Source organism: Podarcis melisellensis, assembly GCF_964234715.1.
Source record: "Podarcis melisellensis genome assembly, chromosome: 7".
Classification (NCBI taxonomy): domain Eukaryota; kingdom Metazoa; phylum Chordata; class Lepidosauria; order Squamata; family Lacertidae; genus Podarcis; species Podarcis melisellensis.
The window spans coordinates 37,408,046-37,435,734 of record NC_138539.1 but is presented as its reverse complement, the minus strand read 5'-3'; the positions used below and the strand labels follow the sequence as shown (position 1 = coordinate 37,435,734).

General features: G+C 41.3%; 1 protein-coding gene and 1 long non-coding RNA gene across 2 annotated transcripts; both read left to right on the top strand.

Annotated features, from left to right (window-relative positions):
- Positions 1–27,689, top strand: LOC309374805 (uncharacterized protein). The gene is made up of 15 exons (XM_081919985.1): positions 1–702; positions 6,467–6,793; positions 7,829–7,993; positions 8,884–9,077; positions 9,612–9,672; positions 11,181–11,320; positions 12,784–12,887; positions 13,468–13,584; positions 16,450–16,472; positions 18,101–18,466; positions 20,593–20,757; positions 23,225–23,418; positions 24,882–24,942; positions 25,510–25,649; positions 27,557–27,689. Coding segments are annotated over exons 1-15 (2,157 nt in total). The 5' UTR covers positions 1–701; the 3' UTR covers positions 27,656–27,689.
- On the top strand, positions 13,634–16,087 carry LOC309373463. The gene is made up of 2 exons (XR_014170056.1): positions 13,634–15,126; positions 15,177–16,087. It is a non-coding gene; the product is annotated as an uncharacterized lncRNA (long non-coding RNA).

Sequence of the window (27,689 nt, the reverse complement as noted above, 5' to 3'; positions counted from 1 at the left end):
AAGCCGCCCAGAGTGGCTGAAATGAATGGAGCTATTTAAAATCTACTTAATGTCTTCTCCTGTTCACTCATGGCAGTTTAGAAGGGTGCACTTAATGGATAAATGTTAAGACTTATTAATAAAGCAAAGATACAAATCAAGGGGCAGGGGGTCTTACTTTCTGTAACCCAGTAACTGAGAGTTTTGTGGGGAGCACCACTCACCTGACCTCTGGTACATCACATCACTGCTACTTATCTGTAGAGTAGGGAAGATGTTGGCAAGGTGGGTATGTTTCAAAGACATTGATGGAGCCAATCCAGTGCTCCTGCTTTGTATGTTTATACCATGCTGACCTCACTCCCAACTTGCCCTTCCCCCTGTACCTCCGGTTAAACAGCAGGAATGTGACCAGTCAGAGGTCAGGTGAGCAGCAGTGCCCCACCACACTGTCTGCTACTGCTGTAACCCATCATTGCACAATGCTGTGACATGTAAGAAAATGTGTCCTGAGGTTGCTGTGCTAGCTTAAAGTATAGGTACATTCACACCTCCAATTAAGCTGGTGTGGTTTTGAAATGGGGTGACACACTCCACCAAGGTGATTTCCACCCTTGCATGCAGGAAGTCTCACTATGTGGGCAGCAGTTAGGTGATAAAACCAATGTGACAAGTTCACAAGGAATTGGTGCTGCTTTCCAAGTGAGACAGTCAGATTTTCAAGTAAGTATGAGGGCATTTACAGATGACCTGTTCATTGGGTCTTCATCCTGATTTGTTTACAGGGAGGTTATATTATGTTGTGTCAAGCAATTGCTTTCACACATGTCCAGTGCACTTCCCTGTCACTTTTTGTATCGCAAAAACAAATCTGATTTGGGGAGGAAGAGGGTTTGTTGTTTAAGAGGGTCAAATCAGTTTTTTATGATTTTCAATTTTATATATTTCAATAATTTTACAATCATTTAACATTTCGAAACTCGACTTCCTTCCCCCTCTTTCTGTGGCTCCTTAAATTTATTTTGTATATTCTCTGCATATTCCAAATTAACGTAACTTACTCATATATTCATCTATTTTAAATATATACTCTTATAAAACTGCAAGTTTTCGCAATGATCCTGCCGATGTTCTAATCCGTTTACCGTTTATTTGTAAATATTCAATAAACCATTTCCATTCTTTTATAAAAAGTTTGTTACCTTGATTTTTTATTTTTCCATTAAGTTTTGCCATTTCTGATTATTCCATAAATTTTTGTACCCATTTTTCTTTCATTGGAACTTCTTTCCATTTTTAGGCAAGTAACATTCTTGCTGCTGTAGTCGCATGCATGAATAAATTTCTATACAGTTTGGGTAGTTTTGTCCCTATAATTCCCAAAAGGAAAACTTCTGGTTTTCTTACAAATGTTGCCTCTTATTTAATTCATTATATATCATTTCCCAGTAAGCTTTTTTAAAAAAAAAATTAAATCATTTTTATTCAATTTTCCACTTTAACCATCCAATCAAATCACAATAAATATTCCAAATTATACATATCAAATAATCTGAATATTCTGCCAAATTATAAATTTTTAATAGGACTTCCCATGCTTCAAGTTCGGAAGGGTCTATCTCATACTTCTACTGCTTTTCATAGTCACTTCCAATGGTTCCTCTAATTCTTTCTGTTGTTAACCTTCCTTCTTTCACAGTCTCTGAGTTGTTCCCACAAGTGAGTTAAAACAAGCAATGATGTGTTTCTGTGTGGATTTTATGTCTAGGATTCCCCTCTAAAAGCATCTCCTCACACGCTGGTGTTTCTGCCAAATCGATCCAAAGGTCTTTTCGCTGCTGGCAGCCGCCATCTTCACTCACTTCTGATGAAATCAAGTCTAAGCGTCTGTTCAGTAATTTTCCCGGACCAGTTGCATCATATCCTATCTTTCTTAAATACTTCATTGAAATGATGATATTGTATCCATTTATCAGAAAGCAATCATCAACTCCTGGCTTGTTGCCCAGGAATGTCCAAAGACAAGGGAATGTTTCTTATCAGCCTCTTTTTATTCATTATTTACAGAGAGAGGCTATAGAACTCAGCCTCTTGATAATGGCATTGTCCTGAGTGAATCTTCACACACCCCTCCGTCTCTCCCACTTCCTCATTCATCATTTCTACACGTGCTCCTTCATGCCCTCTGTCTTTGAGCTCTTTGCTCTCCTACTTTCAAGGCTCGCTGGGTTCTGAGAGAGGGGGGTCTGGAATGTTTTCTAAAGACAGTGTGTCCATCAGCTGTCGCCCCCCTACTGCTTCCTCCTCCTCTCCCTTTATTTCCCAACTTTCTCCCTCATCTGCCTCTGAGTTGTGACCTTCCTCAAACCCCTCTTGTAAATCTATACTGTCTTCCTCTTCCACCTCCCTGGAAAGGTCAGGCTGGGGAGGCAGTCTCCACCATTCCTCCTCTGCCCAGTCCCTGACACAATGTTGTTAATTTTCCTGATAAATCCTTAAATTCTTTTAATTGATACTTCCCTCCCTCTTGTTTTAAGAAATTTCTATAAGTTGTCCAACCTTCTATCATATTCTTTTTATTTACCACTATGGCTTCCAATGGTGAGAGCCAAAGTGGTGTTTTTGCCTCTAATAGATTTTTGTATTTATTCCATACTCTGTACAATTTTTTCCTAATTACAGTGGTACCTCGGGTTACATACACTTCAGGTTACAGACGCTTCAGGTTACAGACTCCACTAACCCAGAAACAGTACCTCGGGTTAAGAACTTTGCTTCAGGATGAGAACAGAAATAGTGCTTCAGTGGCAGCAGGAGGCCCCATTAGCTAAAGTGGTGTTTCAGGTTAAGAACGAACCTCTGGAAAGAATTAAGTACTTAACCCGAGGTACCACTGTATATTTGTAAATTCTTTACATACTTTCACCTTTTCATACCATAAATAAGTGTGCCAACTGAAAATATTATCATGACCTTCTAAGTTTAAAATATGTGAATTCTCCAATGTCATCCATTCCTTCAACCAACAAAGATGCTTCCTAATATAGTCTCATATCTGGCAGGGAGAACCCTCCTCTCTTTTGCATCTATCAATATTTTATTCTTATTTTTTCTCCTTGCCAAATATATTTAAAAATATCTTTTTGCCATGTGTTGAAACAATCTGTCTTGCCGATGACCAGAACTGATTGAAACAAAAATAACATTCTAGGTAATGCATTTAATTTTATTGTCGACTCTGCCTAATAGTGAAAGATTCATTATGTTCCAGGGTCAAAACAGGTTTAATTGTGCAACCTGAATTTGTTGGTATGTGAATGAATCCCACTTGAAAATTGCAACAAGTGTGATTGATTTTCCCATGACAGGATCTTGATCAGTGGATATTTCCTGTGGATATGTCTGCAGATTTCATTATTCTGTGTGGCTTTTGCACAGGTCCCCTGGTCGTTCCATGGACTATTGACCCTGTACCACTACAGCTTATCTCTTCCACTGTCACCAACCAGGTTTCAGACTCAGTCAGGTTGTAACTTATTAACAAAGATTCCAGTTTATTGTGAACACAAACAAATTTTAAATACTTTGAAACACTGTAATCCAATTCACTCTCTTTGTCTCCCCTCTGTCTCTAACTCACTCTGACTCCTATGCCTCCCACCCACAAGAACCAACCGAACTAACTAACTGCCAAAACCCCTGTGTTGAGCCTTAAACACAGTTAGGCTCCACTCCTGAGCTATCTTATTGGTCAGCCTATTAGCCCTTTCTCTCCCTTCCCAAGTACGACATCTCCATAATGAGTGGGCAAACACCACATTCTGGCATCATTATTCCAGTAAAAGCAAGTAGCCACTTTGAGGACTTTTGTCAAAAAACAGACTAAAATGCATACTATGACTAAACTTGAGCTGGATTGATATTATTTCCATGGCACAATCTATGTCCCTGGCACTTTATATGATCACGTAAGCTGGAAGATATAACTGTTGGAAATAGTTCTGGAAATAAGAAAGGGTAGAGGGAGGGAAAGAGAACTGAAGTGGACAAATGAAGTTAAACACATTAAGCTTCATTTCTCTTCATGCTGAGGTTTATGGGACTAAGATAATCAAAGGATTCATGGAAGTGGTAGGCTCTTCAGTATCCATTAAGAGGAATACTCTGAGTTGCATCAAAATGTCATGGATCTGAACTGGAAGTCTGAACTGGCTTCCAGTAACCTAGGCACAATTAAATCTATGCCTAATTCTGCTAAGCTACTTCAGGCCTACATAAGATGAACCCATAATTACAGATGGAAGGACCTGTCCATTTTAGTTCTATCAGGTTCTCATTTTTCCAATCCTAAATTCAGTTCTGCAGCAGTACATTTTTGTATGTAGTTTTGACTAATGTTCACATTTTTGGAAGCAATTTTTGTGTTATTTTCACTAACATATTCATTTTTATCCAAATTTCCCCCTGATATATTCATTTTTGAATTCATTGGTTGGAGAACTGTATGACACAATCAGACACAATGAGAGTGCAAGCCTCTTCAAGTTTTCTTGGAAGTGAGCTCCCAGGAAAGAGTGCATAATGACAGCATTGCAAGGTAGTCTGCTGTTAAAATTGCAGCTCACCTATGCAAAACACCTTTCGGGTTCCAACAGCAAAAAGTAAATGCTCTCACTTGGCTCAAATCCAACAGGCATTTAAACTATTATAATCTGCTGTGGGACCTGCTACTTTAGGGTGGATAATTAATTTAATAATAATGGTAATATAGAAGCATTATATATCATTTCCCAGTAAGCACTAACATTACTACAAGACCATGTGACGTTACCATATATGAGAGAGTGCTGGAGAGGAAATAGTTAAATAGATTGCACAGACAGGACCAAGGGGGGTGGAGTCAGTGGGTCTATAAAACTAGTTCTGGGAGAAGTCTGGGTTAGTTCATTGGGAGTTGTGGGTGGGTAGTTGGTTGGTTTGAGTGGGTTGGCTGGTTGGGAAAGGCTATTGGTAATAGAGAGACAGTTAGGGCAGTTGGTCCTTGAGTGTGGGGTGGTAGCAGAAATAGAGAGAGAAACATAAGACTAAGAAAGTAAAGAGGAACACTGTTTGGAATGCTGTAATAGTTTTGTTTTAAGTCTGAAATAAAATACACTCTCCTTTATGAATTGAAAAGCTGACTGAGACTGAAGGGATTTTACCAGGGAGGACCTTGTTGGTGGCAGCTGATTAGTGGTGTATGGGTCAATAGTCCGTACTAACGCCACAAACCACAATGGGCAGGGTGGTGCAGCCTTTTTTTGCTGCTTGAGGACAAAGTGGGAAACGCCACCCTGCTCTGCTGCACCACCTATCCTTCTGCCTCCACTGCCAGCATGGCCACTCCATTACCCATTTCCACTGTCCCCACTACCACCCGCATTGGTGCCGATTACTGGTGAGATCTCACAAGGTATTTTACCGTTAAAAGTATAAGCCAAAGTGTGTCTTTATTAGCAAATAAGGCTCATGGGACAGAGTGAAACTTTTTTAAAAAATCATTTTTATTGATTTTCCAATAAAAACAGCCAATCAACATATCCACATCATAATCCAATTAAAAACAAGAAACTGAAATTTAAAAAGGACCAAATTGTAATCCAAATTGTAATTATTAATTTTTCCGGGCTCCCCATAGTCTGGACATCTGAAGCATATCTCCAAATCTTTAGTCCTGCCTCTTCTCGTTGTTTTCATATTTTCCGCCTTCTGGTGTTAACACTTTAAAGTTCTCCATTCCTGGCTATGTGATTCCCAATCATGTCAAAAAATCATATGTTCTTTCATCCACCGAATACAGCTTTATTTGTAAATATATATTTTTTCAACTGTCTATTTACCAGCGCAGCTTTTCCTGATTTCATTGCAATCTTCCAATCCGGGCTGTTGCCCAGGTTTATCCTTTGAAGTTTAACGATGCAGCAACTCGCACGTTGTTAAATCACTCCAGAACAGAGTGAAACTTAATACCCCAGTATGTCTGCTTAGGATTGCAGCTTAAGCCAATTAGATTGTTAAATTTCAGAAAGAGCTATTTCTCATTTGACTCTTTGTATTCTGGTACAATCAGGGGGGTCCCCCCCCCACCGCCGCCCCCAGCAAATACATTGCAGTTTTGACTGTAAAGATCAGCTATAATTGAGCAGGTTCTGGAGCAGCAGAAAGCATTTCAGGTACATTCTAGCCCACAATTAAAATCAGCTAACTTATATTATTGTCTATAAACAACTTTGTATGAAATTGTTTTAGAAAGGTGTTTTGGTTTTGGTTTTTTGCGGAAGGGGAACAGGGTTAAATAGCATAGAATTCTGTGTAAAAATTAACGCAGCCTGTGGGGTGACAGTTCAAAGTGATAAACTGTCTTCCTGTTTTTTTCTACGAGAAAAGTGAAGAAGCAACATCACTTTGGAGTAAAAATAATCATTTGTTTTTATTTATTTCATTACAGTGGATGAAATTATTGCTATCACACCAGATGTTTCAGGGCAAGAAAATGTGGCTTGGTTTACTCACGTGCTGAAAAACTGGATTGGTTTCGGATACCTGGGAGAAAATGCAAGCTACGTGGGTTACATTTTCGGACTGCTATTAATGCTTTTAATGCTGTCACAGGCAATATATATCTCCATGTTTTGCATGATGTACATTTTTAGCTTTCTTCTCTATATTTACAAGAAAATGAATAACATAGTTCAAAACACTTCTACTGAAGCATGGGTCACACCAAGAAGGCGGCTTACAAGTGCTTTGGATATAATTGGAAAGATATGGCATGGTAAGCAAGTATTTCCTTAAATAACAATAGTGACAATGTTATCAGTGCAAGTTTGTCCTTTACACCAAATGAGGCTCTGTCCCAGCAGCCTTAGTATGCCATCAGCCAGCCCACATTTTCCTACCTTCTTACTTATATCTAGTCCAGAGTGTGGCACAAGCTGCCAGCTTCTTATTTCTTAGCCCCAGCGTTACCATGTAGCATAGGGGCACTCTTGAACTCTCTGCCTTCTGCCTTAGCAGTTCAAACAGGCACAAGTAACCACTGAATGCTATAAACCACTTCACTTCAGAAAACTGAGCTTCAGGATTAAGCTCTGAAGCAAAGGCATGAATATTGTCACTGTGCAACCAGGAACTCTGGGGTCAATATCATCAGCAGAAAAAGAAACCTCAGCTTGAAATGGTTTTTATAAGCCTGACAAAATGAATAAGTCCATACCTGTGATTAAATTACAATAAACGGGGGGGCCAGATGAACTTTCCTGATAAGGGTATTCCACAAGTAAAGGTACTCTCTGAAGTTTCCATTTGCTTCAGCTTCTTCTGGTGGAAGGAGGCTTCCTTGACAAATATCTCAGCACACAGGCAGACTGCTGCAAGGCCACTTAGCAATAAACATTTCAGGGAATATCATGAAAGAAGGGAATCTGATTTTCAGTAAAGGTGTTGTAGGGAACAAACTTGGGCCATCACAAAGAAAGAGCTGCAGGACAACATAGCATATGAAAAGACGGGCCATATAATCTAATCCTAAAACTCAGTTCTTCTTAAAGCTGCACCAAAACCCCCACTTAACTTCATCTTGCAATATCATTCACATGTGGCAAAATTGGTGGACATTTTGGAGATGTGGCAGGGGTTGTAGCAAAAGGCAGTGAAGAAGTGTGATGGCAGAAACATTTTTCTAGGTGGCTAGTGGCCTCTATTTTTCCTCCACAAATCCCCTGGGACAAGTTGCTAATTGTTTTCCTCCAATCATTATGTAACATGTATGACAGCAATAGTAATCTGTTGCATTTTGTGCTCTTTTCAGGTTATGAAGTTATTGGCATAGAGCATATACCAGAAGGACCAGGGGTAATTGTTTATTATCATGGAGCTTTTGTTTTGGATTATATGCTCTTTGTAGCTAGATTATATACGCTGACTGGAAGACATATCTACAGTGTAGCTGATGATGGGTTGTATCTACTACCAGGTAAAATACTTTTACTTTATATTTAGAATTAGAATATTGAAAATGACTCTAATACTGTGATGCGTCATAAAGAATATCTATCTGCTGGCTCTGTAATATCATTTCCGCCCTAGAAGACTTCCAAATCCAAAGTATGAGCTTCCACTGAAAGGATACAATAAAGTATTGTTAGGACAGACAAAGGTCAACTCTAATTCGCAAATACAGTGGTACCTCGGTTGTCGAATGTAATACATTCCGGAAGACCATTCAACTTCCGAAACATTTGACAATCAAGGTGCAATGGGTGGTTGGCAAATTCCATTGAGAAAATGGAGAAACTTACCTCGGAAGCCGTTCGACCTCCGAGGCACGTTCGAAAATGGAAGCATTCACTTCCAGGTTTTTGGCGTTCAGGTTCCAAATCATTCTGCTTCCAAGATGCTCGAAAACCAAGGTTCCATTGCAGTATGTTAGACCCAGTGGTGGCTGGTAGCATTTTGACTTAGTAGGGCAACAATTTATAACCTTGCTGATACATGTGCCATTACATGTGCTGAGTATAGTTGTATAGGATTACACTATAAGAATTTGGTGGATACATTTGCATTGTAGCATGTACCATAGTGTTACTCTCTCATACTTATATTTCAGTTAAACAATATACATCAGAAAGATTGCCTACCATAGGGCTATACCTTCCCTGTTTCGACTTTTCAGAAAAAAGTCTATTGCTAGAAAACGTGAGAGAATGGAAGAAATGTCTACAAAGTCTACACATCCTAATTATCTTACTTTGAAAGACTGCCAAGCAGTCTTAATGGGGCTACATCACTGGAAACTGTATAATATCTATCTGTACTATAAATAATACTGATAAAAATGTGATTTGTTCTGGGTGTATTTTTCAGGTGTCAGACCACTTCTTGATTTATTTTTTTGCCTAAAAGGCAATAAAGATGAATGTGTGAAAATTCTGAAGAAGGGCCATTTATTGGGGATTGCACCTGGTGGACTTAGAGAAGGAAACTTTAGTGATGAGAACTACAACCTGGTGTGGGGTAAACGTACAGGTTTTGCACAAGTGGCTTTACAGGCCAAAGTGGTAAGTAGCCTATTTGTAGTAATTATACATTGCCCACAGTATTGTTGATTGTATGCAGTCAGTTGGTATTAAAACACACTTGTACTGAAGAAATATGGCACAAATTTTAGACATAGAGACTGAAATACATGGTTGGCTTCCAGTGAGCAGTGAGTTCAACATTTATTTCTAAATAGTAGCAAAAAGTGTTTTTACAGCTGGGCTTTAACACATTGTTGCCACTACAAAGATAAAGTGTTCAATTAAGTTGTACTGGGTTTTTAAAAAACTGAATATTTTGTTGACAGGTTTTTTTAAAGATATACAATATGTGGTTCTTTTTGCCAACTGTTCGGTTTCTGAGCACTTATTTTCATGGATTTATGACTGCTTACTAAGCTCAAGCCTAAAACTGGGCTTCTTGCAGTAAAAAATATGTTGAGACTACTTTTTCTGGGCCAGCAGGGCTGGGGAGGCTCTTATAATTTTAAAATTTTAAAGTCTGGGAGCCAGTTAAAATGTTTAGTTTTTATCTTTCCTTTCCTTTTTTGAAAGCCCATCATTCCTATGTTTACACAAAATCTTCGAGAAGGATACAGAACATATGGGAGAATATGTGAGCTACACTTTTTATGTTCCTTTCTATATATCACTGTCACCCTTAATATAACTTCTGCAATGTACTTTATCGTCCTCATGAACTGACAACTTATCCCATTCATGAAATCTATGTTTATCTGATGTATGCTGCTTCTGAGTTTCGTTAGGAAGTAGAGTTTGAATAGGTTCACTCTAAAGACCACCTAGGACAATGCTTACTGTCCATCATAAATCAGTGGTAAGCTGAAGTAGCTAGCAGCTGACACACAACAACCGATGAAAAGCATTTAGGAAAGCTTTTGAACAGTGGAGATTGCCAGGGCTGACCCAAGGCACTTTGCTAGCTGAAGCGAGAGGCAAGATTATGATTCCATCCCTTTGGTCTTGTACAGAATCCTACTGGGCTGTCAGTCGAATCTTACTTGGCGTGTCCTCCACTGCACCTGAGGACATCAGACTAGCTTATTATTATTTATTTAATTTGTTGGTAGTTTTATCTTGCTCAGGGCAACCCAAAGTGACTTAGTTTAGAGGTTCCTGGGCTGGCTGCAGGTGTACACAGCTGCATCCTTCACCCCTTGTCAACACTCATCTGCAGTTCTGCATGGTGCCTGAATTCTGCCCACTCACAAAGCTGCACTGTGACATCTGCAGGTGTTTCATGAGCAAGGTGATACATGCACAGTGTTTACTGGAGTGTATGGCCTGAGCTGGCTGCATGTGTGCTTGCTTGCTTGCTTGCTTAGTCAGGAGCCGTTTCCAATAGCACTGCCAGTGGCACATTGGAAGGAAGCAACCAGCCAGCCAGCTCAGCCCAACCACTAGCATTGCCATTGTTAGGGCACTGGTTCAGGAGGATGAGAATGGTGGAAGTGCAACTGCATTACTCAGCCTAATGGTAGAGCTGAGTTGTATTTGCTTAGTTCTGTGTGATGTGGCCCCTAAGACACTGTGTGGCTTAGGGTGCCGGCTGAACCTAGGACCATGGTTAAGCGATCTCCTTCTTAATCACAATCTGTAGCCAATAACAAATATTGGCTACAGGTCATGGTTAAGGAGAAGGCATATCCTCAACCCCAGACTCAGACTGCTCGCTAAGCCAAACCTTGGTTTAGCTGATGCCACACACTGCGTTAAAAGATCAAAGCTGCAGTGAGAAGCCTGCATGTTTGGGCTAAGGTGTGGTTTGGCAAAGTGGCTTATATACTGTATTTTTTGCCCTATAGGACGCACCGGCCCAGAATGGGAGCCAGAGTGATGCCGAAGCTGTGCGCCGGGCTCCCGAGGGTTGCGCAGAGCTTCCTGAAGCCTGGAGAGCGAGAGGGGTCGGTGCGCACCGACCGCTCTCGCTCTCCAGGCTTCAGCAAAAGCCTGTATTCACCCCATAGGACGCACACACATTTCCCCTTCATTTTTGGAGGGGAAAAAGTGCGTCCTATAGGGCCAAAAATACGGTACATAAAGATTTCCACATCTGTGGGAACTCATATTCTCTCTCAAAATATTTTTCTCTTTCAAATGCAGCACTACTGAAGTGGCTGTATGAGAAGACTCGGATATTTATCCTTCCCATTTACGGAGGGTTTCCAGTCAAATTCCGTACATATATTGGAGAATCCATCCCATATGATCCGGATATGACTGCTAAGGAGCTGGCTGAAAAAGTAAGTTATCTCTACACTCAAAAAACTGTCCACATATATTGGTTTCTTGTGCAAACCACAATTCAGTTTTGAATCATTTTCTGCATATGAAGTTACTGCTTATATAAGACCAAAACCTGATATTCATTTTACGTACTTTATGCATGTTTGTCATTCAGCCTCTCTTTTTTATTTAAGTTATTGACACTAAGCAAAAGCTAGCTAACCCAAAGAGTTCTATAACTGACTTAATGGACCCACAATCTGTAATTACAGAACTTTTAGCTACATTTCTGCTTAGACAGAGATTGTGCTCCTCAGGACTGCTTTACAAATAACAATTTCATATGCAATTCCATTTGCCGCTTCTGGGGAACCAGATCATTATCTTTCCCCACCCATTAGGACAACTTGCACAGGTGGGTAGGGTTACATGATGATGACTGAAAGGTGAAGAGTCTTGCCCACCTGCCAAAGTTGAACTGCAGGGTGAAGAGGAGGGGCCTGCTTCATCAGCTCATTCCCTGCAGAAAGCATGTTGGTGAGATGGCATCCAGCAGGATTGAACCCTTGCCAGTCAGCTGACATCACCCATGGGCAAACCAGACCCCCTCATGGCCAAGATTGGCCTGCAGGTTAAAGGATCCCCACTCCTGTAGAAGAAAAATGACATTGCACTGTAAAGTATGGCAAATGCACACATATATACAGTGGTACCTTGAGTTACAGATGCTTCAGGTTACAGACACTTCAGGTTACAGACTCCGCTAACCCAGAAATAGTACCTCGGGTTAAGAACTTAGCTTCAGGATGAGAACAGAAATCGTGCTCAGGCGACATGCCAGCAGCAGGAGGCTCCATTAGCTAAAAGTGATGCTTCAGGTTAAGAACAGTTTCAGGTTAAGAACGGATCTCCAGAATGAATTAAGTTCTTAACCCGAGGTACCACTGTATTGGGTTGCATATACATAGCAACATTGCATAGCATGGTGCCCACTGAACAAACATACTTCATTACTACAGAAGTAAATTGTATTTAACTAATACTCAGAGTCCATCAATTTTTATTGGGTCTACTCCAACTTAAGTGGATACTGCCGACGCTTCTACAGATGAAGGTGATTTTATTTTTTGTTCTTATGCAGAAAAATTCTTACTTTTCCATTACAGTCGTACCTTGGTTGTCGAATGGAATCCATTCCAGAAGTCTGTTCAACTTCTGAAAACGTTCAACAACCAAGGTACAGCTTCCGATTGGCTGCAGGAGCTTCCTGCACTCAAGCGGAAGCCGTGGGAGCCCCATTGGATGTTTGGGTTCCAAAGAATATTCGCAAACCAGAACACTCATTTCCAGGTTTGCGGCTTTTGGGAGCCAAAACATTCGAGTCGCAAGGCATCCAGGATCCAAAGTACAACAATATTGCTACCTGTGAATACCATTCTTCCAAATACTGAATATAATTTCATGTCTTTTCTTTTAACAGACAAAGATTGCCCTTGAAAATATTCGAAACAGATACCAAAAGAGACCAGGAAATATATTAAGAGCCCTCTTTGAACGATTTGATAAATATCACAAAGAGAACTAGTCTGTCCGCTTTGGATGTTCTGGTGGATGACATGGAATGAGACATGATGTGTGTGTCCCTGTTGGTTCTGCTGGACCTCTTGGTGGATTTCCTTGGTGGTATGCTTCTGGGCAGACTTGCTGATATGGGACTTGGAGGCACTGTTTTACAGTGACTGTTTCTTCCTGGAGGGACGAACCCAGAAGGTGGTGCTGGAGAACTCCTGTTTGATGCCTTAGCTGTTGGCCTGTGGGGTCCCTCAAAGTTCTATTCTGTCCCCCATCCTATTTAACATGTACATGAAACCTCTGGAGGAGGTTGTCCAGAGTTTCAGGGTTAAGTTGATGGCACGCACCCTCTGTCAAGGATGCTGTAGTTGAGATTCCTGCATTGCAAGGACTTGGACTATATGACCCTTGGGAGTCCCTTCCAACTCTACAATTCTGTTTCTCCTTTCCACCTAAGGAAACTGTCTCAGTTCTAAACCAGTATCTGTCATCAATAATTGAAACGTCTGATTTGGCCACAGTGACAACATGCCTTAGTTACATCCCTTTTGAATTACTGCAACATGCTCTACCTGGGGCTGCCTTTGAATAGTGTTCAGAAACTTCAGCTAGCTAAAGAAAACTGCAGCCAGATTGTTGACCAGGGCTGGTTATGGGGAACAGACATTCCCTTGCTAGATCAGATCACTGGCTGCCGCTATGTTTCCAGGTGCAACTCAAAGTGCTGGATATGAACTTTAAAGCCCTATACAGTGATCCGTGTGGGATGCACGTTTGCAACCCACAGCGTTTGCAACCCACAGCAGCATGTCTGTGCATGCGCTGGTTGCGATTTGGTCTTCTGCGCTTGCGCAAAGCGTGATTTAGTGCTTCTGTGCACGCGTGGCCGTCGAAACCCCGAAGTAACCCGTTCCAGTATTTCCGGGTTTTGGCAGTCTCTAACCCAAAAAAACCCAACCTGAAGCATCTGTAACCTGAGGAATGACTGTACAGCTTTAGGTCCAAGCTATCTGAAAGACTGATTCCCTCATATGAAACTGCCTGGGTTTTGAGATTTTTCAGGAGATGCCCTTATGGGCCTTTTGTGTGTTTTAGTGGTTCTTATTTTAATTTGTAAGCCACCTTGAGTCCTATCAGGGGGGAAAGTGGGGTATAGATAAAATATCATCATCATCATAGAATTGTATAGTTGGAAGGAACCCCAAGTGTCATCTAGTCCAACCCCTGCAATGCAGGAATCTCAGCTAAATCAGACATGTCAAATGGTCATCCAATTTCTGCTCTAAAATCTCCAAGGAGAGTCCACCACCTCTCATGGGAGTCAATGCATTAGGTTGTATCCCACTGAAATTAATAGAACGTTGTCATATCCATTAATTTCTACTCTTAGTAGGACTAGCATTTGATGCAACAACCTGCTTTATCTTATAAATTAATCTTTCATTCTTTTAAAACCTACCATTATGCAACCACTGTACGTTTTGAAACTTTTAAAATGTGTACTTCTCCCCAGCTTAAGGCTATTATAAATTATGCAACAGAGCACTCATGCCATGTGATTCCCTGAACTCTATCTAGTTTAGATATGAAGTGTGAAATTTTCTTGGGTAGGCAGTCATTATAATCTGTTATCAGTATCAGGCTTTACTTTGCAAATAAGCAAACAAAGCAGCTATCCATACAATTACATCACCAAATTATATGATGCAGTTGGAATTAAGGTGTGCTTGGAAGTAACATCCACCAATTTTTAAAGGAGTGGTTGTGCAGTTGAGCCAATGTCTTAATGGGTGTGTGTAGGATTGCAGCCTTGGATTTGAGCTGCAATATAATCATACATGAACCTTATAGTCCGGCCCCCCCACAAGGTCTGAGGGACAGTGGACCAGCCCCCTGCTGAAAAAGTTTGCTGACCCCTGGTTTACAGGTATAAAAACAAGCAAGATTGCAATAAAATAACACACAAAAAAATCAATACAGCACCATTATAAAATCACAAATTATTTTAAACCAAGAAACTCCATTTAAAAGGTGGGGAACTTAGTAGCAATAATTCATTATAAAATAAAATAAAATCTACAGGGTAGTAGAACCAGTATAAAACCAGTGTAAAACATAGTTTAAAAGGTCTAAGAAAATAAAAAGCTATTTGTCTTGCTCAAGAAAGATATTACAGCAATTTCATGGTGTGCCTCTCTGACAATGGCATTACACAGCCAAGGGACCATTTCTGAACAGGCTTTCTTACATTGTTATGAGATCACTTTACCATAATTTTGATGTCACCTATGCATGGAATAGAAGGCTGAAAATCGAGTCATTGAGAGACACAGGAGCACAGGCACAGCCAGGATTTTTGTTGGGGGGGCAAGCTTTTGTTGGGGGGGTGGAACCTTACATTTGTATTGACTTGTATTGATTTGAATTGATTTGATTTGTATTGATTTGAATACCCCCCCCGCCCCCCCGATACACCCATGTACAGGGCAGCCTACACCATCATGACCAAAATCCAGGTGAAGCAAATACTTAATAAAATTAATAGACTCTTATTTGGGGGGGGGCAACTTGCCTTTATGTGCTTCCTTGTACTGTTTCATTTCCTTAATAAAGAAACTAACTGCAAGTTAGCCTCGCGTCTACCTCTCTGACCTGCTCTCCCTGTCAGCCCCATGATACACCTGAAAATAATGACAATCTAGTCGTGATCATATAGTGGTTAGTACTCTGCATTGTGGAAATAATGACAATCAGGAAGTGCCCTGATTTTAAATCACAGAGCCTATGGTTTACCAATCAGAAGGTCGGCAGTTTGAATCCCTGCGAGAGGTGAGCTCCTATTGTTCGGTCCCTGCTCCTGCCAACCTAGCAGTTCAAAAGCATGTCAAAGTGCAAGTAAATAAATAGGTATCACTCCAGCAGGAAGGTGAATGGCGTTTCTGTGCACTGCTCTGGTTCGCCAGAAGCGGCTTAGTCATGCTGGCCACACGACCCGGAAGCTGTCTGCGGAGTCGTCCACGACTGGATTTAACTGTCAGGGGTCCCTTTACCTTTAAGTTTCCTAAGTATTTCTATGCATGCATTTAAAAATGAAAGCTTGATTTATTGGGTTTAACTAATCACAATTTAGTCTATCATCAACACATTGCTTACAAAGGTCTGTGCCAATTGATTCTGTTGACCTTTTCAATAAAGATCCTATTTTTGAAAAAAAGGACTGCTTGAATATTCAATTGTATTTATTCTTTGACTCAATAAATCCTCAGAGTGCCAGTTTCACAACAAGCCCCACTCTCAGCATATTTGTATTGGCTAATTTAAGCACAAATTTGACTCATAGCTGTGAGGCATTTGCGAGCTTTTTTGCGGAGAAAGTCCTGTTGTCCCACCGTGACCTCCCTGCCAATTTAGATACAGTAATAGAACTGAAGGCCCCCTTAACTTCGGGTCCAGTATTGGACCATTTCGATCGGATACTCTCTGCTGATGTGGATAGATTCCTCCGAGCTGGCAGGCCCACCACTTGCCTCCTCAATCCGTGCCCGTCTTTTAAATACATATTGTTTAATTACAGGAAAATCAAGTTGTTAGAATGTGGTATGATGAATGTATGTCTAAAGAAACCAATAAAAATGGACTGGGGCAGCGGGGGGGGGGGGAGAATACAAGTTGTCCCATACAGGGCTGATTCACATCTTCTTAGAATCACTTCCCTCTCGTTTCCTTCTCTATTCTCAGTTGTTGTTTTATTGGCCCTGCCGCTCCTGTGGCAATACATTGCGTGGGCAGGACTTCAGGCTGCAGGTATGTTTCAATGCTACAGAGCAGCTACATGCCAATTAAGTGGGATGGGTACCAGGCTGGGCTGAATCCTCCTCTTATGTTATGATTTTTTTCTCCCCTTCAAGGGGCACTGAAAGATGCCAACCTCCACCTGCCTTCTGAAGTGGTACAGCCCAGCGTGGGGGGGGGGGGTGTTTCACATTATGTTTCACACAAAGCCTTTCTCCGCCGTATCAGTGGCGCGTGACGCAACAGGAAAGCCGGGAAGCGGCCGAGAGGCGCAGCTGCCCCTGGTTGTGAGGAGAGGCTCCCTCAGAACGTCTCCTTCCCCTTCTGGCAACCCGACGACGGCGCGTAACGTCGCACTGCATTGCGGCTCCCCCCCCCCACACACACACACTACCGGCCCGCAAATTCCCTGCCTGCCCCCCGCCCCGCCATCAAGAAACCTGCGCTGGGCCCAAGCGCGCGGCAACCACTTGGCGAGGTCCCTGCACGCGCCTCGGCGTCTCCGCCGCGCGCCAGGAATGGTGGAGCTGAACCTTTGATGGAGCGCCGCGATCCGAAGCCGCGCGAAGGTGAGTCAGCGGCGAGGGCGCGACACTCGCGGAGCCGAGGGGGAGCTTGGCCGGCCTCTGGCGCGAGGGAGGCGGGGAGGAGCCCAGCTCGGAGGGAGAGGGATGCTCAGGCGGAACGAAAGAGACAGGGAGCTGAGGGACGCGGCGAGGGCTGGAAGCCGTTTTCGCAAGGCGGCTGCTCATGAACCAGGTTGACACCAGCCTGGGCGTAATTCCCATGGAACTCAGTGGGAGTAATTTACGAGTAGACACGTGTCATCAGTTCCCTCGCTGGAGCTGTTGAAATTGGACACCATCGAGAAGCGATAACAAACCACGTCAGACGTGATGCTTCCAAGTTGGCCTGCCTGGCCTCTTGCAGGCGGCAGTTGTAAGGCCTGAATCTCCAGCTGGGTTTATTTTTGTTGTTGTTATTTATTAATAATAATAAATAATTAACAAGAGCAATAGCAAAACATTAAGAAAACTGTGTATGCAGTTTACAAATTTCAGCTGGGTGCAAATAGAGGCGATCTGCCCTTCTCTACTCCCCCCCATTTGCATCTTTCTGAAGGGCTGCCCTGTGACATCACCAGGGGCTGGGCACTGAAGTGTCAGGGTCTGGGATGCTCCTGGCCTGGCAGCCCTGAAAATGGCCTTGATTTTCTGGGGAACATGACACTTGTTTAGGGAAGCTTTTAATGTTTGATGTATTGCAGTACTTTAATACTTTTTTGGAAGCTGCCCAGAGTGGCTGGGGAGGCCCAGCCAGATGGGCGGGGTATAAATAAATTATTATTATTATTATTATAATTTATTACTTGCTGTGATAATTGCACCGCATTAACCACAAGTTTCTTTTCTATATCTAGGGCCAACATTAAGAAACTTCTTTTTCGGCCAAGTTGCTTTTTAAAAATTTTAGACAGAAGATGATCAGTTCATTTTCTTATTTTGAACAAGAAGAAGTTGCGTGGCTCATGGACCTCCTGAAAAATTGGATGTATCCAAATAATTATCTAGGGATTTTCACAGACTATACAGTGTACCTCTTGGTGATATTAACACCATTCATAATTCTGCTGTCACCTGTCTTAGTCATTCTTGGATGTATTTACCTTTCTAATTTTCTTCTGAATATTTACAAGATAAAGATTAAGGTAAAAGGAGATGATTATCTCAGTAAGTCATGGGACACTGGAAGGAGGGCAGTGCTTTATCTTTGGGACATGTATGGCACAGTGTGGCATGGTAAGCACCATTTTCTCCCCCTTCCACATTGCACAGGGACAACTTGGGTAATAGGATTATTTATTAATCATGAATTTTAAAAGTATTATTTATTAAAGTTTTTGTTAGAAGTACTGCAGAAATCGATTTTAATAATATTCACTTGTATCATGCAGTTCAAGTGTTTAAAGCACTTTGCATTCTTTTATCTCAGTAAGCTTGCCAACAGCCCTGTAAGCTGAACTGGTAGAATTATCGACTTACCTAAAACTGCGTAGGCAGCAGTCTTTTATATGTTTACCTGGAAGAAGTCCTGCTGACCTCACTGGTTCTTACTAATGAATATGGGATTGTATCACTAGGCTACAATTCTATTCATACTGACCTGAGAGTTAGCCATATTGAACTCAATGGGTATTAGGAATAGAGCTCTATCTAGCTACTATTTATTTATTTATTTATTTATACCCTGCACTTTAGCTGAAAATGTGAGTAGACATCCATTTATTTATGTTCCCAGAGTGGCTTACAAAAGTCACCAGCAAAGCAGTCCTTTTCCTCAGACACACAACTTCAAATGACAAAAACAGACAAGGAAAAAGGCATGAGCAGGGAATAGTTAAAAGGCAGGTCAAGTATCACTTCTAACAGTTACATTTCTTGCAGTAACCGGCTGGGATGAAAGGTAGCTTGATAAGAGTGGCTGCCAATGAGTGACACTTGAGGAAGGGCCAAAGAGATGACTGCTTTATGGCACTTTGGTACTTGACTGCATGAACAGGGACTTGGGTTATCATTATTGTATGAAGATTCTATGCATCATTAAAATCTTTTCTTTTTTTTTACATGATGGAATGGTAATTTAGTAAAAGTACTGACATCCCTGGAAGTGAAAGCATCATTATTCAAACCACCACAAGATGTGTACCAGATACATCTAGAGTCCCTGTGCTACATTAATGTAGGGTCTCAGCAAATGCAGTGGGTTTCACTTCCCAGGGTGGAACAGTGGAGATACCCAACAGTAGGTCTGTGCACCACCTGTGACGGCGAGGCATCCCCATTCCCAGACTAGAAGCCCCAAATTCCAGTTTCTTTGGTTCTAGGCTGGCTCTCAGAGCACCCCTCACATGCAAACAGCCAAGTGCCATGGAAACAGGGGAGATGGCAAGCCAAATAGGAGTTTCATACCTGTCAGCAGATTGCCCAGTTGGCTGTACTTTTGGCTATTTGAGAGGTGTGTAAGCTTCTGCCTTGATCATGGCTGGGCTGAGAAGCAAGAAGGGGTGAAGTGTCTGAGAGGAATTCACTGTTGGGCTTTTACAGTTGCTATATCAGCACAAGTATTTCTGCCTGCCAGATGGAATGATCCCTCCTCTCCTCCCCACACATGATGTTCCAGGGTTTCTCTTGACCCTCCAGAGTAGATTGGTGGAAGTAGAACAAGGAAAGCCTCATTGCACTAGAGAAGCCCTTGTGGTGGCTTCCACTGGAGTGTCAGGTTAGTTGCATCCAGCCCTGTAGGTCCTTTATAAGCCTTGGGTGAAGTTTTTCATTTCAAAACCAACAGCTCCTTTAGAGCTCCAGGCTCACCTTTCATGAGCTGCAGAAATGGGTAAGTGTGCAACTGTGTCTGAATTTTAAAGAAATTAATCACAGGCACAGGAACTGATGATAATTGGGACCAGAGCATGTGGGAAGGAGGTTAAATCCTTCCCTTAACAACCACAGTGCCAATGAGCATTTGCCTCTCAATCCAAAAAATACCAGCAATGAGGTGTAGGGGGGTGGGGGGGAGCTACTGGTGGATGTTTCTGCCCTAAGCCTCATACCTGTCAAAATCATTGCTGGGAAAGGAAGGACCACAATAGAAATCTAACCTGATGATGATGATTTTATTTTAAGCACAGATGTAGGTGTTCACTGTGCAATTAAAGTATCATCTGATTCGACTGTCATTGTAGTGAAATGGGGGAATACAGGCTACTCAACACTGTTAGACTAAAAAATTAATTTGGAGTCCATTTCTGACTGCAATAACTCTACTAACATTTGGCATTCCTTGCAATTTCCTCTGTTGCTTTCTGCTAATCTTAGGGGCTTGATTGAAGCAATGCTAAAACTCTTGTATTCTGTGCTTTGAACAGGTTATGAGGTGCACGGGATGGATAAAGTACCAGAAGGACCAGGGCTTGTTGTATTTTACCATGGAGCCTTTCCTCTAGACTATTTCTACTTTGTATCTAGACTCTATTTGCAGACAGGCAGACTCTGCCAATCAGTGGTTGATTACCATTTTTCCAAAATACCAGGTAAAATGTAGTGGGTGTGCATGTGCATTGTGTTGCAAAACTTTAAAATGTACACCATAATTTAAAAATGCTAGTCCTGAAACACAGGCATATCTGGGTACTGTTGCACTGCTGATAGGAAATAATGTGCATCTTGCCTGGACCAGTGTTAGAAATGGCCAGTCTCGGGGGCAATTTTAGAAAACCCCAGTCAAGTCCCTAGGTATGTCATAATTGACATTTCCACTTGCTGTGTTTGCATTGACTTTAGTTTGCTTCTACATTTATATAGGTTTATCCAGATGTACCCAAGGACTAGGGTTTCTCTATAACCTGGGGGTGTCTAGGGTGGCTCTTTCAGTGTCTAGTACCCCTCTGAAAATACAAAATAGGCCAAGATTAGCACTTTATGTAGTATCTCCTGGAAAGTTATTTGAAGGATTCAATTACTTGCCTCAACAAACCAAGAATAACTAACTGCATGTACTGCCCAGAAGATGCCTTACAAGATGTGCTAACCTGCTGATAAAACTACAAGAAAAGTCTAGAAAAATGCACATAGAAAAAGAACATGAATGGTGGACTCCTCCAAAGGGATACAGTGGTACCTTGGTTCTCAAACTGAATCCGTTCTGGGAGTCTGTTCGGCTCCCGAAACCATTCGAAAGCCAAGGCACAGCTTCTGATTGGCTGCAGGAGCTTCCTGCAGTCAAGCGGAAGCTACATCGGACTTTTGGCTTAGAAAAATGTTCACAAACTGGAACACTTCTGAGTTTGCAGTGTTAAGGAGCCAAATTGTTCAACAACTAAGCCGTTCAAGAACCAAGGTACCACTGTATTTCACTTTCTATGCTCCCTGGAGCCTTTGCTGGTTTGCCAGCTCTCAGCTCTCCTTATCCAATACCTTTCCTTCTCCCCTCTTTTCTAAACAATCTGCTTCCTATGTTTTCTAAATTTCAAAGCCTAACTATAATGTCTTGTCTTGTACCGCTGTGTATTCTAATTACCTGAATGCTGCCTGCTGATTCAAGTCTTGTTGCCTTTGGGGGGGGGGTTGTTGTTGGTGGTGGTGTGTTTTAAGCCCACATCCATGAAGCCCAATTTGTTATTTTAAAGAGCAATATTTTTGTTTGCCTCTTTCAGAAAATAAGCTTTGACCTTGAAAGCCTTTAGATATGACTAGTTTATGTAAGCGTTGAATGAACACATTTTATTTTTAGTGATTTGTTTCAGCTTCTCAGCACTCAGTTATTAAGTATCAATTATTAAAGAAAATCTCAGTTTAGTAAGAGATTTGTGTATTTGTGTCTATGCGTGGGATGGTGCCTTTCAGAACAACAAGGTAACTATCAGTATTGCAGAAGTCAGTGTGCTTGTGCTCCCCTCCCTTTCTGTCTCCCATCCAAGTACTAACCAAGCCTGATCCTGCTTAGCTTCCGAGATCAGACAAGATTGGTCGTGTTTAAGATAGTATGGCTGTAGACCCACTTTCTCTCTGTCAAGTAGCTAATGAGCACTCTCAGAGTAGGTACAACTGATCATGTGTTAGAGAGGGGAGGCAGCTGTGCTCTGTTAAATTAACTGTGGGTTTCTATGTTTGATACATTTGCCTTGGATGAAAGAGGAAGAGAAACATTGGAATCTAATGCATTTATAAAAACACATTTCAGAACACTGATATACAGTATGCATAATTAAGCCCTGGTAATCCATTTTCAATATCTAAGGCTGAAAACCTTGGAAACTTAGGACAACATCCAATGGTGCGCAATGGATTTTGGGTTTCTTGTCTACCTCCCTAGCCCACAAAATGCCCATAAATTCTGTTTCAGAGGATCCTCTGATCCTCCAGAGCAAATTATGGGGGTATATGGGAGGCTTTACAGCTGAGGAAGGTGAAGCCTCTTCATGTTACTGAATGCTGCTCATGCTATGTTGGATCTTGCCCTTAATTTTGAGTAACTTTTATTGGACTCAGTAGGAGTTATTTACATAGGAGCAGGCTGCATGAATGGCATGTAGATTTGCTTTCAAATTAAATGTTAGATGTTGGGAGCAGAATAATATATCAAGCTTTGGTTTCTTAATGTGTATATAAAGATTTTGCTGTTCCAAAGAAGGATGTGCAACAAGCTGCATGTTTGCATGGATGAATTAATATAATGCTCAGAAACACAAATGGATGCTTTCTGTTAGCCCTGCAGTCTCATGCCTTTTCTGTCCACAACTGATAAACATAATTTAATTTTATTACATACAAGAAAGATGCCAACTTTTTGGCCACAGTCCTACACTTACTTACCTGGCAGTGAGCCTCACTGAACTCTGGTTCTGGCTTCTGAGTGGAAGTGTATAAAATTGTGCTGTTGCATTTGAACCTATCTTTCATAAAAGATGGCAAACCTTTCACTTTTTTATGTCTAAAATGTGCAGGATGTACTTGTTTTATATAGTGTGTTTTCCCTTTAACAAAGTATTTCTCCTGCAGGTATCAAACTGTTTTATAAAGTACATGGCCTTACACATGATGGAAGAGAGGAATGTGTTGAAATTCTGAGAAAGGGATACTTGCTTGGAGTCTTACCAGGTGGAGCCCGAGAAGCACTTTTTAGTGACGAAAACTACGGTCTCTTGTGGGGTAGCCGCAAAGGCTTTGCTCACGTGGCCAGAGATGCAAAAGTGGTGAGTGGCCAGGTGCTGTAGATTTGAAGTGTGTGTTTCTGGTTTTTGTTGTGTCCCTGAATAGAAAACGCATTTGCAGCAAAGCCGTAAGAGAACCTTTCGAAAGATCAGTGATGCTACAACTGTTTTATCCATGTGTGGTGAGAAAATACTGGCAGGTTGTTTGGACGTGTCATGGGATGAGAAATCTCATCTGCTGGACAACTCCACCTGATACACTAGTAACAGGATAAAGGCTACAACCTTTCAATAGGACAATGACCAGCAGTGCCTGTGCACCAGATGTATTTAACTTTAGAGGGAAGTTAAACTTACTTGTGGAGGGTAAAATACATTAACATGATCCAAAGGGGAGGGGGTTGGATCCTTAAAGCAAAGGTTTTTCCTTTTGTCTTATGCACTTGATATTTTCTAACTTCAAAAAACTTGTTAGGTGGGGCATAAGAGAGTTAAAGAAATGAGAGTTAACTCTTTCCCACTGGAAATCAGTGAGATTTAAAAGTTTTTATCTTTGGGCTCATGCCCCACGACAGCTGAAGAAATATAACTTATTGATTTCCTTTCATTTGTATACCACCTTTCTTCCACCGTGTAACCCTGGGTGGTGCCCATGTGATTCCTGGGTGGTGACCACGCACACATCAGTTCAGCTTCAGCAAGGTGGTGGTCTCATGTGGCTCCAGACCGCACCCTGGGATGATTAATGAAAGGGAATCCCCTCCTTTTTTCAAAACGGCAAACAGATGCATGAATATTCTCACCCACTCATTTTCTTAGTATTAAATTGCTGAGTAACTTGCTCTGATTTTCATTGGCAGTGACATTACTTTTATCACTACAGTATGTGAATGAGTCTCAAACTCTTGTCCTTCCCCTTCCCTCCCCTTCCCCAACTAGGAGGGGGAAACTGGAAGCTTTCGCTTTCATTTTTAACAAACTTCAATGTAGCATTATGCCTGAAATTGGTAAGCTGTTTAGTTAAACTTCAAACATTGTTTCAATAAAACATAGTTCAGAGTTTACTTGACAATGAAGTGAAAGTTTCTGATGATCTCACAGATACACCAGAGTAGCTGGGTTTCCCCAGCCAGATGAGCAGGGTATAAATAATAAATTATTATTAAAATTATTATAACGCAAAAAGCCAAAGCTTATTAATGTAAGGACTAAACCATAGTTTATCATTACATTGAGATGTGTCGATTTCAGTTTATGTAATGAGCTTAAAATACTGATCCTGAAATTTTGAGAGACATAGGTGAAGTGTTAAGTTTCATTGGAAAACTGGTTTCAGAATTGTGGCATCTTACCATACAACACCTTTTTTATACATGGAGATAACATCCATGAGATGATTTCCTTTTTGTGCATGGAGGATAACTATGATATCAATACAAGATATTTAAGTAGTGGAGGCTGAACTACTGCCCTAATTGTGGCTACTTTTCTCCCACCTTTCTCAGCCTATCATCCCTATATTTACAAAAAATCTTCGGGAAGGATACAGAGCACTTGGAAAAATATGTAAGATTGATTCCCCTTGCATCTTCCCATATCAGCTTATGCCCTAGGGCTAAACACATTACACATAAGTAAATTCCACTGGCTTCAGTTGGACTTCTGTATAATTGTGTTTAGAATTTTTCTCCTGGAATATTTTTGTTGTCATCTTGAACTTTATGCTGTCATACATCCTTCTCTGCGTTGCATCACACTGTCTTATCCTAGCTCTTTTTCCTTTACCTGCTCCATCTCTGTTTGTGTGGTTCTTCCTCTTCAGTTTCTTTGAATTTGTTTAGGTGTCCAATTGTGCCTGGTCCATGGCCGGGTAATGCGGATTTACTTGTACTGTAGTCTAGTATGTATTTGTGCACACATTAGCACATTGAAATCAATGAGGTTTAAAATATGTATAATTATACAATGGGTTGAGGCTGCTTATTGTGCATGACAATTTAGACATACTTTTTGCACAGTTAGCACCAACTGCATGGCCTTTGCTCATCTATTATTAAGGCTTCTTCTCATTCCTAAGACTATATCATATTACCATATATTAAAAATGAGAATTTTTGAAAAATTTACACACAGGGCCATTTAAGTGGCTGTATGAACGTACCCGATGGCCAATTGTTCCTGTATATGGAGGGTTTCCAGTCAAATTTTGCTCCTATGTAGGAGATCCCATTCCTTATGATCCGAATATAACAGTTGAAGAACTAGTTGAAAAGGTAAGTTTGGTGTACTAGGTTTTATTAATACCTATGTTTTAAAGTACAAGCCATATGCGTAATGTAGTACTCTGTGGGAGTGCAATCCTATGCACACTTTTCTGGGTGCACATCTTACTGAGTTCAGCGTTTCTTGCTTTTCAGTAGGCATGCATAAGGTTACATGGTTAGGATGCAATCTTACACCCATTTACCTGAGATCGATTCAGCTGGACTTACTTCTGAGTAGACATGTATAGGTGTTCACTTAAACTCCTCACTGGAGTATCAGGAAGTCCTGGGGAAGAAAACAGAAGAGATGCATTGCTGAAATATTGGACTTAACGGAAGAGAAAATGACAGTGGCCAAAAAATGCTGAGGTAAAATACTGGGCTTATAGAAAATAATGGAAGGGACCCAGCGTACCCCAACTGCCTAATATGGTTTTCGGTTTTCAAAAGAGCATTACAGATAAGAAACCAGTGTTGCAGGTTCACACAGTGAAAGTATCAACACTTGCCTGAAGACAGAGAAAGTGTAGCAGAATTAACCTACGGTAAATTGTCTCCTGGGTTTCAGTGAGCCTCTCCTGTCATCTTCTGATGCATTCTTTTGTGCACACCGGGAATTTGAGAAAAGGGGAAGATTACAAAACTCGGGAGAGTGTCCTCCAGTGGGCTTTATAGTGGTATAAAGACATTAAAAATAGATTAGATTATACAGGGGAAAATATTTCCTCAAGTTTATTTTGAAAGGTTGTGGGGTTAGTTTCACTTTCCCATTAATTTCAGTAGGAGTAATTAGGTCTCCTGGTGTGAATTCCTACGTGGAAAGGGGTGGAGAGAGGCATTCCACTTTAAAGGCCTGCTGGCTTGGAGCAACCAGGCTGAAAAGTGGGGCGGTGCTGAACTTACCTCCTTCCACCCCACTTGTGTCTTCCTCCCTGCTTCCTTTGGTTTTAGTGAGAAGATAATTAGTTGTACCAGCTTGAAGTTCTTCCCTGGAACATTCTGTTTCCGGTCCTAATGACAGCTACCACTGAAAGATCACTGGTAGTACATCTATGCAAATAGAGTTTTCCATGGGTATAGCAGGAACATACAACTCCCTTGCTACAACAGCTTCACTGGCCTGTCGGTCTGTTTCTGGGCGCAATTCAAAGTGCTGGTTATGACCTATAAAGCCCTAAGTGGCTTAGTTCCAAGCAGACTGTATTTCCCCTATACAAACCAACTTGGGTTTTGAGATCTTCAGGGGGAACCCTTCTCCTGGTCCTGCCACCCTGACAGGCCTGCTTGGTAGGGACTCTGGAACTACCTCCCTAGGAAAGTTAAACTGGCTCCCTCCATGTTGTACTTCTGCTGGCAGATGAAGACTTTTTCATTGCAACAGGCCTCTTGAAATTGATGGCTTTTAATGAAAGAAAGGGCTGGTGCAATGCTGGATTTATTGTTTTAAATAGATTTGAGAGACAGAGAGTTTTAATTCTATCAATGTTTAATTGCTTCTTTCTGATATCTGTAAGTCATCTTGAGTCCCTGTCAGGGGAAAAGGCAGGGTATAAATAAATGAATAACAATAACAAGAATAATTCTATGGTGAACACGGGTTCTCCACTGGTAGTTCATTAGATCTAAGGACAAGGGGCACTTCTATGCCATTCTCCACCCGGTAGATTTGGATTTAGGATTGCTCTGATCATAAATTAATTGTAATTTGCATTTTAAAAAAAATTAAAGGGAGGGGAGAAAAGATGGAACACAACAGGACACATGACCTCTGAGAATTACATGGAATATTAAGTGACAGAGCTCTACTTAAAAATTGGACCTACTAGGGTCCACAGCCACTCTTGCACTACACTTGCATTTATATATTCTGGGGTTATATAAAAATAAACATAATATTTTCTGGATTTTTTTTTCAGACAAAGACAGCAATAGAAGATCTCAGAGATAAACACCAAAAAATGCCAGGTAGCATACAAAGAGCACTGTTGGAACGATTTTATAAGATTCCAAGTTAATAGGAAAATTCTTTTGAAAATGCATATATTTCCT